At 38.5% G+C, this 16184-nt stretch overlaps 1 protein-coding gene across 12 annotated transcripts in view; it reads left to right on the top strand.

Moving 5' to 3' along the window:
* Bcas3 (BCAS3 microtubule associated cell migration factor) overlaps nucleotides 1–16184 on the top strand; it is a 525475-nt gene that overhangs the window by 271304 nt on the left and 237987 nt on the right. The window contains exon 24 of one of the 12 annotated variants that reach the window (XM_070027092.1): nucleotides 15095–15123. The exons of the other annotated variants lie outside the window; for them this stretch is intronic. Coding sequence (XP_069883193.1) covers nucleotides 15095–15108 — 14 coding nt within the window. The 3' untranslated portion in view covers nucleotides 15109–15123. Of the gene's footprint in view, nucleotides 1–15094; nucleotides 15124–16184 lie in introns of those variants that run through there. 12 annotated transcript variants of the gene reach the window in all.

The following is a 16184-nucleotide window of genomic DNA, read 5'->3' as shown; positions in this document are numbered from 1 at the left end:
TACTCTAGTAAAATGGATTTTCTTGTATTTTAGTTGGGCTCTATGTAGTTCTGATCTCACCTTCTAAAAACAGCTGCAAGAAATACTTCTCTCCTACCTTCTTCTGAGAGTGTTTCATGTCAGGGTCCTAAGAAACACAGGTTCTATAAAAACAGGGAAATCATGGGGCTGGGAATGTGGCTTAGTGGTAGAGTGCTTACCTAGCATGTATAAAGTCCCAAGTTCGATTCTCCAGTACCATATAAACAGAAAAGGCCTGAAGTGTCACTGTGGCTCCAGTGGTAGAATGCTAGCCTTGAGCAAAAGAATCAGGGATAGTGACCAGGCCCTGAGTTCAACCCCAGGACTGGCAAACAAACAAACAAAAACCAAAATACAGACAAAGCAAAGGAAAATGGTTTTATCTAGATTCAGAAAGTGGCCAGTTGATACTTCGAAGTTTTATTAATCAAACTGTAGTAAAGGGAACACTGGTGTTTCTTGACTACTGTAAGTCTGTCTTAGATTCAGCTTCTCACTGTAGATAACAAGGTCCAGGCTATGGTGAGATACATTGTTCAAGCCACCAGCTTCGGCAGACAGCACAGTCTAATGCCAATGAAGTTGGAACATCAGTAGCTCTTGGCTGCTGAGCAGAGTATGATGATGTTACTGCCTCAGAGCGGTATGTGTTGGGCTAAGTGCTATTTGTGCTCTCTTTCTTGATTCTGTGCCATGCACATATTTTTCAAAGGCTGAATAAAGAGGGTTTTAGAATTTTTCATTAGGAAAGTTAACATCAAGTTTTGAACTCATGGACTTGCTCCTTTGCATAATTGGCTAGGAACTGTTTTTCTCTCTCTGGATAGATTCTACATGGAGCCTATGTTCATGAGTTGTGGAAGGACTTGCCATAATCGAGATCTCTCTTCCTTTGAAAAATTAATTTTTCTCATTTCCATAAATTCTATTAGCTCTTTAACACATTAATATACTCAGAAAAATAATTTGTAATATTTTCATTCCAATTTTAGTATATGTGCTGCCGAAGCGAGCACAATTTGTAATATTTTCTTGGATTTTGGGGGGAAATTTTAGTAACTCAATCCTATGTATAAGTCCTATATATTTCTTTTTTGTTGTTGTTGGTCATGGGGCTTGAACTCCTGTCCCTCAGCTCTTCAGCTTAAGGCAGATACTCTACCATTTGAGCCACAGCACCACTTCCGGTTTTCTGGTGGTTAATTGGAGATAAGAGTTTCATGGACTTTCCTGCCTTGGCTGGCTTTGAACCATGATCCTCAGATCTCAGCCTCTTGAATAGTTAGGATTAGGTGCATGAGCTGCCCAGCTCCTATGTATTTCTTAATGTGAATCATATTTTACAGATAAAGAAATTGCATTATGTAACTGTAACCCCTTTGTATATCACTTTTATAATAACAATTTTTTTAAAATTACACTTCTGACTTCAGTTGAGGTAAGTCAATTAATTGTGGAGGCCTAGCTACCTTCTTTGGTATTATTTAATATTTGACCCATGCAGAACATGGGTGTAGAAAATGTGTAGAAGAATCGTAGGTTCCAGAGTAAACTGTGATACTAATCAGCTATGTTGATCTTCATCTAACATGTTAAATTTCATATGTCAGTACCACCATCAAGAAAAAAGTTATATTCCAAACTCACCCATCAAGTATGAACAATTTATGCTTAACATTTGAGTGTCATTCCACCTTTGCCAACTTATGTCTGCATAAAGGCCTTTCTTCCTTGAGGCCTGTATGCCCCCAGGCCTTTTCAGCCTGTAGTGGTCTGCACTTCTCTGTTTTTCTTTCCTTGAGAGTGCTGATTAGTGACTTGCGGTGTGGATTCTGATTTATCGCAGACCAGAGCTGCCCCTAAGGGGCTGAGCAGAAACACTCATGAAGGAACCCTGATTAAAAAGAGTGGTAATGAAGACAAATGTTTCAGAGGGAGTTGAGAGAAAACCAGTCCTTGGCATTCCCTGCAGCTCCTCTGAGCTTTTGAAAAGGAGGTAGTGGTAGCCAAAGGAAATATTTCTTCTTTGTTGTTTATTTCTCATGGCACTGGAAACATTTTTCTTTTCCTCCTGGGTGTTCTAATTCTCACTTGTTAACTGCTTTTCATGCAGCGTTGCAATTAACCCCAGGCAGATACCTCACCATGCTCCCCTTATAGCTACTCCATCTCCAAAGAAGTTTTTAATGCTTTGACCTATAACCATTTTTAAATTCTTCAGACTTGACACTTTTGCCTAATTTCTCAGATCATTAAATCACACTTCTGTTTTGTTGTTTGTTTTTTTTTCAGTGATTTTGACTAAATTGGATGTTAGGTACCTATAATCACCTTCCCTTCGTATTTTTACAAGACAGAATGTCATTAGGAAAAACCAATTCACAACTAGGTCTAAGTTTCACAGCTAATGTTTGTCCATAACTGAAGATACCATTCCCAAACTGCTTAAATGGAAGTGGGAACTTTACAGAGAAGTAGCAGTGTTTGAACATGGGCTTTGGTCATCTCTCAAATCAGTGGTTTCAATATCAGTAGGCTGAGATGCCCCTATTTATTCACCAACTTAACCCAAATTCTATTTTCCTTCAGATGGTTCTGTAAGATTGGAATAAATACTCAAGTTGTAGATTAGTTATGATAGATTTACACAATGAATCTCTGAAATACATTGTTCTAAATACCAAATTGAGAACACTTGGGGAAAAAAGATACCTTGAAAGCCATGAGGTGGTTAAGTAAGATTAAGTCACTGTCCATACCCTACATGTTCTGTTGTTTTGTATCCTTCATGCTTTACTAAATGCTGAGGACACAACATGAAGACAAAGAAGGACAAGATGAGGCTATCACCCATTTGTCATGAATGAGAAGCTCCTAACCAGATGTGCATGTGGATTAATAGGAAGATATAAAAGAAACCAAGCAAAGATCATAAAGTGTCATGATGGACTTACTGAAAGATTTGAATTCCAAAGACAAAGTTAGGTCTGTGAATTTTTACCTCTGTCTCTACCAAAACAAAGCAAAAGCTTTAAAACAAAACCATTCATAAAACAAAAGAATACAAGGAACTGATGATGATGAATTTAACATTTCTCAGATATAAAGAAGTATTGGAAATTACCTTGTTCTGAAAAACATACGAAATTATGGGGGAAGAAGCAGGGCTCAGTTGGTAAAGTGCTAGCTAATAAGATCAAGCTGGGTGCTGGTGGTTCACACCTGTAGTACTGTGTACTCAGGAAGCTAGATTGAGAATTAAGGTTCAAACCTAGCCTAGGCAGGAAAGTCCTTGAGACTCTTAACCTCCACTTAACCAGCAAAAAGTCAGAAGTGAAGTTGTGGTTCATGTGGTAACATGCTAGCCTAAAGTAAAAAAGCTATAAAGAACAGTGACCAGGCCCTGAGTTCATGTCCCAGTACCAGCACAAAACAAAAACAAATCCAAGATTAAAGATTTAAGAGCATGCTTTGAGAAAAAAGCTGGGCAAGGCCTTTCACAATTATGTTGTTTCTACTGAGGATGGGTCCCTTAGGTTCGGAGTCTAAATGATGTCAAGTACAAGTTCTGTAGAAAAAGCCAAAATCTGCTACAGCTCATCTGCCAAAAGGTGAAGGGTGAGACTGCTGGACTAATGACCAAGTTTCTGGGATTCCTTCAGGAATATACTCTAGGGCAATAGAATTCCATGCAAATTTAAGCTGTTAATATTACTTTTCTGTTAACAGAGGGAGAAAGACAGTAATTTTTCAGAGTCTGTTTCACTCTTAAGTATTTCCCAATTTGAAATACTAACAATACTGGTCTTTGTTTTTGTTGGTGTCCAAAAGGCATATTGAGATTTCATGAACATACTAATCTTTCTTTGAGGATTTGGGAACATGTAAGAAAAACTAGATAGAAAAGAGGGAAAAGGAAATGGATTATTTCCTTGGCCCCTTTAAACAGATAAATTGGAAGGGTGTTTTCTGTAAAGGGGAGGTAAAGTTTGCTGTGTTGGAAGAGGTGCTGTAGCTCAAGTGGTAGAGCACTAGCCTGGAGCTGAAGAGCTGAGGAACAGGGCCCAGGCCCAGAGTTCAAGTCCCACAACCGACCCCCCCCCCTCAAAAAAAGTATAGACCATTAATAACATGTATTGGCTTAAAAAAAATCTGTTAGGTATTACACTCAGTACTTTATGAATATTGTCATATTTCATTCCCATTTTATAGATGAGGAAGTTGAAGTTTTTGACAACGTGATAAGTTGGCAGAATTATAGGGAAGTATTTAAAGATTGGGAGGACTCTGTCATGGTAAAACATTATAGAAACAATTAAAAATGGTGATTATAGTGATATTTCAAGTTAATGATGGCTAATATTGAGCGTATACTACACAGGTATCACTTACAAGTATATTTAATCCTCATTTTGACATCATATTTCCCCTAAGAAAGATTAATACATCTCAATCTGTTCATAAAAAGAATATTAAGTATCCCTAATTTTTTTTAAGATTTCAAATGGCATTAGTAATAATGGGGTCCCATACATGGCTCTTCCAAAGGTAAAAAAAAAAAAAAAAGAATCATAATGTAGCAAGTTTTGAAAGAACTGTTTCCCAGATTAGTGCTTTGCTTTTCTCATAGTTTCTTTAATAAAAGATAGTTTTAAAAACTCAGTAAAAAGCAAGCCAAAAGGCAGAAGAGGGAGGATCATAAATTTGAGGCCAGCCTGGATCACATAGCACTTTCTAGGCCAGCCTCTGCAATGTAGATCCAGTCTCAAAAACTTTTTTTTTTGTTGTTGTTGTTTGTTTAGTAAAAGCAATATTTTTTCTTCAGAATTCTAGTTTATATGATCAGTCTCAGTCTCTCTCTCTACTTCTCTCTCTGTCTCTTTCTTTCTTGTCTCCCTCTGTCTATTTTCTTTGCAATATTAGTTGGAGTTCAGGGAGTACCACGTGTAGGCAAGTGATCCATCACTGGGGCCACACCTCCAGCCAGACCTTTTCATTTTAGGGGATTTTTAAAATTAGGTTCTTGTGCTTGTTACCTGGAGATATGGACCTCTGCCCCCAGCCTATGCTTCCCAGCATGTGGTCAACTATTACTTGGGCTAGCCTTGGAATGCAGTCCTTCCTATCTCTGTCTCTCAAGTAGCTAGGATTAAAGCTAGCACCTGGCCCATACTCCTCTGTCGAAAATAGTAGCAAATTAAACACACAAGTAGCTTGAAGTCTCCAGAATCTGACTTGAGATCAAATCAGGACCGTAGGGTACAGTGAGAGCCTGAAGTCAGGTGCCCTGTTTCTTGTCTCTGAAAATTCTGTGCAGTGTTTAGTATTGTCTTCAATTTTTTTTGTTGTTGTTGGTTGTGGGGCTTGAATTCTGGGCCTGAGTGCTGTCCCTCAGCTCTTCAGCTCAAGGCTAGTGCTCTACCACTTGAGCTATAGCGCCACTTCTGGTTTTCTGGTGGTTTATTGAAGATAAGAGTCTCACTGACTTTCCTGCCCTGTCTGGCTTTGAACCATGATCCTCAGATCTCAGCCTCCTGAGTAGCTAGGATTACAGGTGTGAGCCACCAGCACCTGGCTTGTCTTCAGTTTTAATAGGTGAATATAAATGGTTTCTTACTTGGTGGCACTTTCTGTCACTTACCCTAATTCTCTTAATTCAAGGACATGTTCTGTTCTGGGAAGTTAGTTTAAGGCTGAAGCTGCTACACTAATCAGATTGCATCAATGTCAAGTGCCCACTAATTAATACGAAATTTGTATCTGCATTAGGTAAATGTCATTTCACCACAGTGGCCTGAACTAAGCTTTTTATTTCTTTGAGTTAACATACCATCTTATTGAAACTAGTATATGAAGAAATGAAGAACAAACCTTTAAATCCAAGTACATTAGCTCCTTAGCAGGAAATAGCTAGAAAGATGGTCAGTACTTCTAGAGATCTGAAAAAGGAAATGTTCTGCCTCAATTTCATCAGCTAAGTTGTCACCTTGAGGCCCTGTGTATGTATCACAACACGGCTGGCAGACTGCTGCCACCACCTGTTCATATATAGTCCGTGGGCTAATATCAGTTTTTACATTAAGTGGTAGGGGAAGAAAATCAAGAGTGATATTTTCCAAAGCCTGAAATTTCTATGACATTCAGTTTTAGTACTAATTTTTTTATTGTGAAAAATACCGTACCAGAAGGGTTACAATTACATGGGCACTAATTAAGTCTTAAAGGAATATAGTCATGGTCCTTCATTTATGTGTTGATTGTCCCAACTCTGATAGCAAAATTGCACAATTGTAGCAGAGACCATATGCCCAAAAGATTCTTACTGTCTGGCTCTTTACAGAAAATACTTGTAGCATGGCAAACAAAGTCTATGAATCCCTCCTGTCAGCCTCACTCTTCTCTATTATCTCATCTTTCTTCCGACCCCTCCTTCCTTCATTGCTACCTATGCCATCTAGTGGACTTTGTAGACTCCAGAGTATTTTGTATATATCATGATGCTCTAGCTACCTAAATAAAAAGACAACGTCCTATCCCAAGTATCCCTGGAAAATGTGCGTTTGACTTTAATAATTTGACTGAAGCTTCCCTCTTCTACTCTGCTGCCCTTCTTAGCCTCCTGGACACAGATGTGTTTCATTCTATTTATTTATTTATTTTGTTGGTCCTGGGGCTTGACTCTGGGCCTGGGCGCTGTTCCTCAGTTCTTCAGCTCAAGACTAGCGCTCTACCACTTGAGCCACAGCACCACTTCCAGCTTTTTCTGTTTATGTGGTGCTGAGGAATTGAACCCAGGGTCTCATGCATGCTAGGCAAGCACTCTACCACTGAGCCACCCTCCCAGCCCAACAGTTGTGTTTCTATATTGCCCTGCTTCACCAGGCACTTAAGTTTTTCAAGACAGCTAGTCTTTTGTTCATCTTTATACCACTGGAACAGGACTAATCAACCTAAGCCTGATTTCTATTTTTGACTGAATTATTCTTTATTTGAGGCTGACACATACATTATAGATGTCTTACATCCTTTGGCTTGTACATTGCCAAATATCCCTTGGTAGGTAAAGTGGTTTCCATTTGAGAACCATTCCCCTGGAAACCACCAGTTACTGAGAAAAGGTTGAGTTGAGAATTAAGACACCTGAATCACATTGAATTATATACTTCAAATGTATGTGTTATGTCTCATTTCTCACCAACAATTTTTTAAACTTGGTTTGCTATTAGTTATTGTTAGTGGAATGATTATTGCTTTTGTTTGTTTTCCTAGTTGTTGCTACTGTTACTATCCTGGTTGATGTCAAATAAACATTGTTACTCAATACTCACTTCAAGACTAGGAAAGTGACCTGACTGATTATTAGTTCTTACTTTAGGGGAAATGTAGACAATTCATTAGATTGTTCAATCATCATATCACGAGCAAGTGTCTAGTGAGCTAAAACTCAACTGTTGTGTGTTCTCAAGTCTGTGTCCAAAACACCTGACCACAGTGCTTCTATAAGCAGTTATATGCCACCCAACTTTCTTGCTAGGTAAAAATATCTGTATGTTACAAAGATATATGTGTATATAGTAGGTAAAGGCAATTTTGAAATAATGGGAGGAGGGGAACTGGGAAGGGGGCTTAGTGGTAGAGTGCTTGCCTTACATGCATGAGGCCCTGAAGTGGCGCTGTGGCTCAAGTGGTAGAGTGCTAGCCTTGAGGTGAAGAGCTGAGGGACAGTGCCCAGGCCCAGAGTTCAGGCCCTATGAGCGACCAAAAAAAAAAAAAAAGAAAGAATGGGAAGTATTTTTCTCCCCAAAATGTGAAATACTGTTTATCCATAAAACAGCCCACATAGTTTCTGGACAATGTATTAGTCAGTTTTCCATGATTGGAACAAAATACTCAACCAGATAACTTACAAAGAGAAAAGGTTTATTTTGACTCACAGTTTGGGAGGTTCCATTTCACAATTGATTTGCCTTTTTGCTTTGGGTAAGGCAGAACACATGGCCAGAACATGTAGCAGTGCTAAAGAGGCACATCCCCTTGCAAGGTACCTCCCTAAGGACCTCCCACAAGACTTAACCTCTTAAAGGTTCCCCTGCTTCCCATTGATACTATCCTGGGGACCAAGCCTTGAACTAATGGGTTTGGGGGGGGGGCATACAACATGCATACTATTACAGTAAAGATTTGTTGTTGTTTTATGGTAGTTAGTTTTCTGTAACCTGAGGTGGTAGGCATTATTGAATTATTGTGAACAGTTAATCTTCAGCTTACCATATCCAAAAGTATATCCATTGCCTTATCATTTCTGTCTTTTACACAGAATCAAGGAACAGTGGCCCTATACAAATACAACCTCTTAGATAAGACAGTTGTCTTTAGAATGGCACTATAGAATAGAACTTCCTGTAATGATGGAAAGGAGTTCTATCTGTGATTTACAGTATGTGTGTACTGAGCAGTGGAAATGTGGTTATTGTGAGGAAGGAACTGAATTAACTTAAATTTAAGTAGCCATGTGGACTGAAGGCTCTCATATTAGACAGCACAGCTTTACAAATCTTAGCTTTGACCAAACCACAAACCCGGCAAACCCTGTCAGAGCCAAAGACCTCAGTTTCAGATTCAATCACTTTCATATATAGAAAGTAAGGACTGTTTACACATTTAAAAATCACCGTTACACCTTGCTTATGTGTATGGTTATGTTCTTGGACATGGTTACTCTGGTGGTGGCAAAGTATTCTAGAGTTTCTTCAATGTTTCTGAAACTCTTACATTAAGCAATTTTGCTTGTTGTTGTTGTTGTTGACCTGACAAAATAATTGACCTGCTTACAAGTCAGTGTTGAGACATTGAGGAAAAACATTAATAATGTGCTAGATCTGAATGCTTTAAGTCTTTAAGAAATATTGTTGGCATAGAAAATTTTGCCTTACTGAAATCCTACTATTTAATGAGAACATTTTTGGAGGCTCTTGGACCATATGACAGCTACATTTAGGTATATTAACTTTTTTTTTTTTAGATTTGGGCATTTTTTTTAGTATTCTTAAAAGATTCCATATTTTTTTATTATTCTTTCCATCCCCTAATAATTTATCAAGATAAAGTAGAAAACTCACAATAAGTTGATATGCTTTCATTTGGGATACATTCTTTACAAAAGAAATATTCTATATGAAATGGCATCTTAATTTATTTGATGAGTTATGTTTAAACTTACTTTATATTTTTATTTCTTTACATCTATTAGATCTAGAAAAAAAGCAACTCAGGGCTGGGAAGGTGCCTCAGTGGTAGAGCGCTTGCCTTGCATGCCTGAGGCCCTGAGTTCGATTCCTCAGCACCACATAAGCAAAAAGCCGGAAGTGACGCTGTGGCTCAAGTGGTAGAGCGCTAGCCTTGAGCTGAAGAGCTGAGGGACAGTGCCCAGGCCCAGAGTTCAGGCCCCACGACCTGACCCAAATAAATAAATAAATAAATAAATAAATAAATAAATAAATAAATAAATAAAAAGAAAAAAAGCAACTCATGTATAATGGAAATAGAAGTATATTTCCAACTTTTTGTTTTTCAGGAATAAATTAACTTTAAAATTATTATTAAGTAGTTTTACAAAGAGGTTATTTATTTCCAATTGTACTTGCCCTGAATCACTAGTGGTTCAAGTTCTGAATTAAAGATATGTATGTGTGTGTATGTATGATCAAGGATTTTGCATTTTTCATTTTTTTAATTTTTATTTATTTTTTATTGTGAAAATACTATACAGAGGGGTTACAATTACATGGGCAAGATAATGAGTACATTTCTTATCAAGCATTGAGGACTCCTCCTTTGTACATTTTTCCTTAAAGTTGTTTTTTTTTTTTTTGGTCCAGTCGCTGTCCCTCAGCTCTTCAGCTCAAGGCTAGCACTCTACCACTTGAGCCACAGCACCACTTCCGGCTTTTTTTTCTGCTTATGTGTGCTGAGGAATCAAACCCAGGGCCTCATATATGCAAGGCAAGCGCTCTACCACTGAGCCACCTTCCCAGCCCTTTTTCCTTAAAGTTTTAAATGATCTAATCTACAGTTTTAAAGATCTTGAGGAAAAAAGTACAAAAATATTTTCCCCTTCTCACTTATGATTTGCTCTTTTTATAAGGTATAAAAATACTGTTTATAAATTTATTATTTGGTTGTTTGCCCTTATACATGTGTCTTTGGTTTTTCTTTCTGTCAAGACTTGAGCAGGGAACAGGAACAGCCACTCCCTTTGTATTCTGGGCACATATCATGTGAGCTCAATGCAAGCTTTGTCTATAGTAGAAACCATAATGGCCACATATTAGTAAAGCTAATTTAGAAAATTCCTTTAAAGAATTCCTTTATACAATCTCCTACCTAAGAGAAGAGGTGCAGATGCTGTTATTTGATGGTTTCCTAGCTCTGCTATATGTAGCCTGGTTCAGGTTGATTTAAAGAACTGTGTTTCTTACTAAAGAGGGTAACAAAAAGTGAAGAAGGCCTGTCTTCTCACCCTTACAGACTTGGAATTCGGCTGATAACAATAAAACCCTGGTGACCGTAGAACAGGGCAAATGGAGTTCTCTCAGGGCACAGAGGAGGGAAAGGTTAGTTATAACAGATGATCAGAGAGTCTCCTGGGGGGAAAATGTCATTTGAGCTTCACTTTTAGGAATAGGTGAAATGTTGACAGGTGAAGATTGAGGAAAAGGTATCCTATTGGCAAGACACAAAGGCACAAAGGCACACACATGCTGGACTAATTTGGGAGAACAGGAATCTGCTTTGAATATATAGCAAAGATACATGAGGGGAAGTTGTGGAGGATCCAACTGTCAAGGGAGGTTAGGACCAGACTGAAAAAAAAGTGCTGGAGGAAGAGTTGGAACTGCATACTATTGGAGAGTTTTTAGCTGGGGAAGATTATTCTAGCAGCAGATTGCATAGATGTGGGAAAGACTAAGCAAAGTAACTCCATTAAGAGGTTAGCATAGTTAAACATTTACCAAGCAATCACAGCCACCAAAGCATACTTTGTGAAGCCACATTAAAATAAAATTGGTAATCTTTTTAATATTTTGCTTTCTGGAGAAATATTTCATTTTCTGATCTTTTGACATCCTTGAATAGTCTCTCTCCATAACTTGGGAATGTAAAAGAAAAAGGAAAAAAAATACTTTCACTGTAAAGTCAGCAGAAAGCTTCTAGCTTGAGACAAATTACTAAATAGGTAGACAGTTCTTAGAGAAAGCTTTCATGTCCATTCTTTTCCTTATAGAATGGCTGTGTAACATTGGGCACATTCCAGGCTGTAGGACAGTGATTTGATTTTTGCATGATTTAGTCTTACTCTGCAAGTGCGTTGACAAATGTTAGGCAAGTAAGAGGCATGTTACCCAGGGCCCATTGTTTCTTTGAGTGTTTGTTTTTTTCAGTATCAAATGAAATGGTGCATGCATGAAGAGGTGAGGTGGATCCATTGCCAGAGCTCCTTTTTATTATCAATACTACCTCTTGTCTTTACCTGATTCACCTGTACAACTGACATGACTGGTTTATTGACCTTTAATACTTAAACCAATATATAAGCATTACATTGTACAAGCAAGGTCCTTGACATTTGGGGTGGGGGAAATGGGTTGCTTAAATGTTTTGGACATTCATGAATCATTCATTTTTCCAGATTGAGTTTATTATGGAAGTTTCATTAACAATCACAGAGATGATACTCAACATCCTGAAAGAAAAATGCCATAACATTTTCTCTCTTTCTTCCTCCTTCAGACACCTCTGCTTTTTTTTTTCTTAATATTCATTACACAAAAGATTGTAGTTGCTTGGAAAAAAATTAGGTCTAACTATGAGTTAGAATATTGGCTATGTGATTTTTGTACATTATCTCATTTAATCTTGTTGACAATTCCATAAGGTAGAGTTTAGCTAAGTTTTAGAGGCAGGGAGACAGGGACTTAGAAAGAGTAATTCATTAACCAATGACAAAGATTCATTGCCAGGGCTATATTTAACTTCAGATTCCTATGACCAAAGCAGATGTCTTAACCACTGTTAGGTGTGGCTCTCCTGGACACTGAATGATGTTACAACTGCAGTTTTGAACATTTCTCAGAAGACATTTGCATAGAGGAATCAGAGAATGTTAAAAATGATAGGCTATATGGAGGTCATCAGTCCTCATTTAGAATAACAATTCTGTGTAACTAATTAATGCCCTCTGTTTTACTAGATTTCTAGAGTTCCTAGGGAATACAACTACTAGTGATAACAGTGCAGAGATTTGTCATCAGAAAGTGGATTTGGGGGCTGGGAAGGTGGCTCAGTGGTAGAGTGCCTGCCTTGCATGCATGAGGCCCTGGGGTCCATTCCTCAGCACCATATAAGCAGAAAAAGCCAGAAGTGGTGCTGTGGCTCAAGTGGTAGAGCACTAGCCTTGAGCTAAAGAGCTGAGGGACAGTGCCCAGGCCCAGAGTTCAGGCCACACAACCGACAAAAAGAAAGAGAGAGAGAGAGAGAGAGAGAGAGAGAGAGAGAGAGAGAGAGAGAGAGAGAGAGAGAGAGAGAAAGAGAAAGAAAGAAGATTCCGGGAAACAGGTAAAGCAGAAGGAGGCAGTCGGTATGGAATAATTCACTTGGAAGATCTATTCTTCTCCGTGTCCTATATGTGTCTGATCAAAATATCATAGATGGCATCTGGGATTTGGAATAGGGAATGTGTGTGTGTGAATGGAGCAAGTTTGGCCTGGTGTGATGGTTCTTGTGGTTGTAAATTTTACAATATCTTTCATTTTTTGTGTAACACTCTGAAAATTTCAATTGTAAGTTTATGTATTTAAAAGCACCGTTTCCATACTTATTTTCCCCGTGTATTTCTTTCATGTTTTGTGTGTGTGTTTGTACTGGAGTTTGAACTCAGTGTCCTGTGCTTGCCTAGCAGATACCTACCAATGGAGCCATTCTGTCAGTCCCAATTTCTTACAATTTATTATGGATGTTTTTTGTCAAAAGAAACATTATCTTCATAGCATTTATTCTCTTAAAATTCCTCTCATTTTTTTTTCTGATTACTTTTTCAGTGGTAAAAAGTGAAGTTGATTGCCAGCTGCCAATATAGGATTTATTCCTTTTTGCTTAGGAGTAAGTTGTCTTTGACTTTACTTTTTAACTCAAATACTTGCTTGTATTGTTTCTTTTAGTAAAAATCATCACTAGGATGTACTTAGTAATTGGAGTCAGCTGCAGTTAAGACTGCTCAGCCAGACTGTTATTTTAGCCTTCACTAGTAGGGTTTTTAACACCAGTTTGACCTTACTTTGAAACATTCTCAAAATACCATACTTTAATATCAATTTATATACTTTCATATTAAGGCAGGGCCAAGTCTCTAGGGGGGGAAAATAATGAAATTCTTACTTCCCACAAATAAAGGATAAAGGTAGATCTTCTGATTTTGGGGTGTGTGTGTGTGTGTGTGTGTGTGTGTGTGTGTGTGTGTGTGTGTGTGTGTGTGTGTGTGTGTGTGTGTGTGTGTGTGTGTGTGTGTGTGTGTGTGTGTGTGTGTGTGTGTGTGTGTGTGTGTGTGTGTGTGTGTGTGTGTGTGTGTAAGGAATATCTGGGAAATATTTTGTATACTTTTCCTTTGGTTAGGGCAGCATTCTTGCATATACATTCTGTAATGAAAATTACAGAAAGGTGAGCTGTCTACCAATTTGGTTTGAGATTTGCTGTGGGGGAGAAGGATGCACCCACTACTTCTTGAGGATAGAGATTGAATGCTTCATAGCATTCAATAGTAGGTGGTTTTTGAGCAGTGTTTTTTTTTGTTTGTTTGTTTGTTTTCTGTATACTATACAATAAATTCCCACAACTTTACACCAATTACATTTTAGACCAGTGGTGCCCAAAATTTGTAAAATTTTTCTTGGAAAATATTAGCTCTGAGTTTTTGTCCATTCCACAGTATAGTTTCCTGACTTTTTCCTTCTCTTTGCTTTTGTCTGTTTCCTTTTTGTGTCACTGGTTATATACTCTTTAGTGAGCTGTAAGAGGAAGTAAATTTAGGAGTACTGATAGTCTTTTGTAGGTGGGTTGTGCATGATATAGGAGTCTCAGAAATTTGCCCCTCTCTCTGAAGACATAAGAATCAGCAAATCCATGTAAGGCAAGGGACTCTTGCTTATCTCTTCTGGAGCTTCTACATGTATGTCCAGATCCTATGTAAAGATCTGGAACACTTCAGACAATCACCCAGACTTATTTTCTTAGGCTGTATCTAGGAATTGAACAATTGTTTTTGTTAGACTTTTTTTGTTGTCGGTGGTAGTTGTGGGGCTTGAACTCTGGGCCTGGGCGCTGTCCGTCAGCTCTTCAGCTCAATGCTAGCACTCTACCACTTGAGCCACAGCACTACTTCCGGCCTTTTTTGGTTATGTGGTGCTGAGGAATTGAACCCTGGGCCTCAAGCATGCTAGACAAGCACTCTACCACTGAGCCACCTTCCCAGCCGGAACAAGTGTTTTCATAATGAAATATCCCTTCAGGCATTCTACATCTTTTGGTATTGCAAGATTCTCAGACACCCATAACGTGCTTATTTGTAGACTAAATGCTGTGTTCTCTATCTCATTACCTTTTTGGAAGGTTTGGATTAATATATTAAAAAATTGAATATGTGAAAGTCTGAAATTTTATAATTGTTGACCGACAATAACTTTAAAACATAGTCATCTAAAAGCACAGTATTTTTCTGCAGGTTCCCTAGCTCATCATATATGTCTTTAACTTTATTTTCTTGACTTCAGCTGTTGGGACTGTTTTTACTGGCTGTTGAAAGAGCCAAAGGTTAAAGGTATTTTCTTAGTAAGTTGATTTACATCAAAAATTACTCCATATAGAAATGATGATACTGGTAAAATTCCCAGATTGGGATTATTCTAACATTTGGGTAGGCCCTCAGTGACAAATTGCTCTAAACCTGCTTGGCTTACCACTGTAAATTTTAAAATGTAAAAATATAAAAGTGTTTAAATTTTTCTTTCTGTTTCCTTATCAGAAATATTCATTTAGACCATAACAACTGTTAGAACAAGATAACAACTCCAGGCCAGCTGTCAAATGTTTACCATTATCAAAACTCTCCCTGGAGGGAGATGCAACTTTGGCTCGCCTCACCGGCAGTAATTTAATTTTTCCTTCATTCTGACTCGGAAATGGCAGCATTTTTCAAAGCTTCCTCCCACTGATGGCTGAAATTTTCCTTGTGAAATGATTTCCACCAGTCTTGAATCTTTCTTGTTTCTGCCGTCTTCACCTTTGCTGATGGTTCTGCAACTCATCACCAGCTATGCAAACTGACAGTTCACATCCTGAGGCAGCAGCAGGGTCTGGCCTGCAGAAAGGAGCAGCCTGACCAAATTTACGCTCACAAGATCTCTTAATTCACAAAAGCATTTGCTCTAGTTCCTGTGCTCTGCTGCAGGGCTATGGAGAGAAGGCGGGGGTGGGGTGGGGGGTGGATCTGTGAGGACCATGGGGAGAATGTTGGGAGGAGAAGAGAAGCTCTCTTCACACTCTACTGAGTACACAGATTGTAGAGATGGAAAACAGACAGAAAGAGGCATTTCCAACCATCTTGCTGATCTGTGCAGGAGTTCAGCACCGAACTATGCAGCATAGCACCAGGCCCTTGTATTATTTAATGTTACTTTTGAAAATCGGGCTTAAATGTTCAGCACAAAGAGCCCTCCCCCTTTACCAAAATTGATCAAGAAAATAAGAATTATAGTGGAATACCTTAACCTTGGAACAAGAATGACCAGAAATCCTTTTGCTCTCTGGAGAGTTCTGTTGATTATGAAAGCTTACCAGGAGTGGACAGAGGAAGTTTTAGGTTGGTTGTGAACGTAGTCTATATGACATATTTCACTTTTTGTCCTCTCACATATTTCAACCCAGGCCGTCTGTTTGCAGAAACTAAAAAATCATCCTTGTCTGTTTCCTAGAATCTCCTGGAAGCTGAGATTACCTTTTACCTTCTGTTAGCGATGTTTTTGTCCTTTCCCCCACAGCCCTTCTCTCCTCCTTGAGGACTCACATTCCCCTAACCCCCATGGCATGATCTACCCCAGATAGCTGGCACAATC

Source organism: Dipodomys merriami, unplaced genomic scaffold (genome assembly GCF_024711535.1).
Source record: "Dipodomys merriami isolate MVZ:Mamm:240054 unplaced genomic scaffold, mDipMer1.0.p SCAF_19, whole genome shotgun sequence".
In the NCBI taxonomy this organism is placed as follows: Eukaryota; Metazoa; Chordata; class Mammalia; order Rodentia; family Heteromyidae; genus Dipodomys; species Dipodomys merriami.
Note: the sequence above shows the minus strand (reverse complement) of the source record. Positions and strands in the feature narration are given on the sequence as shown.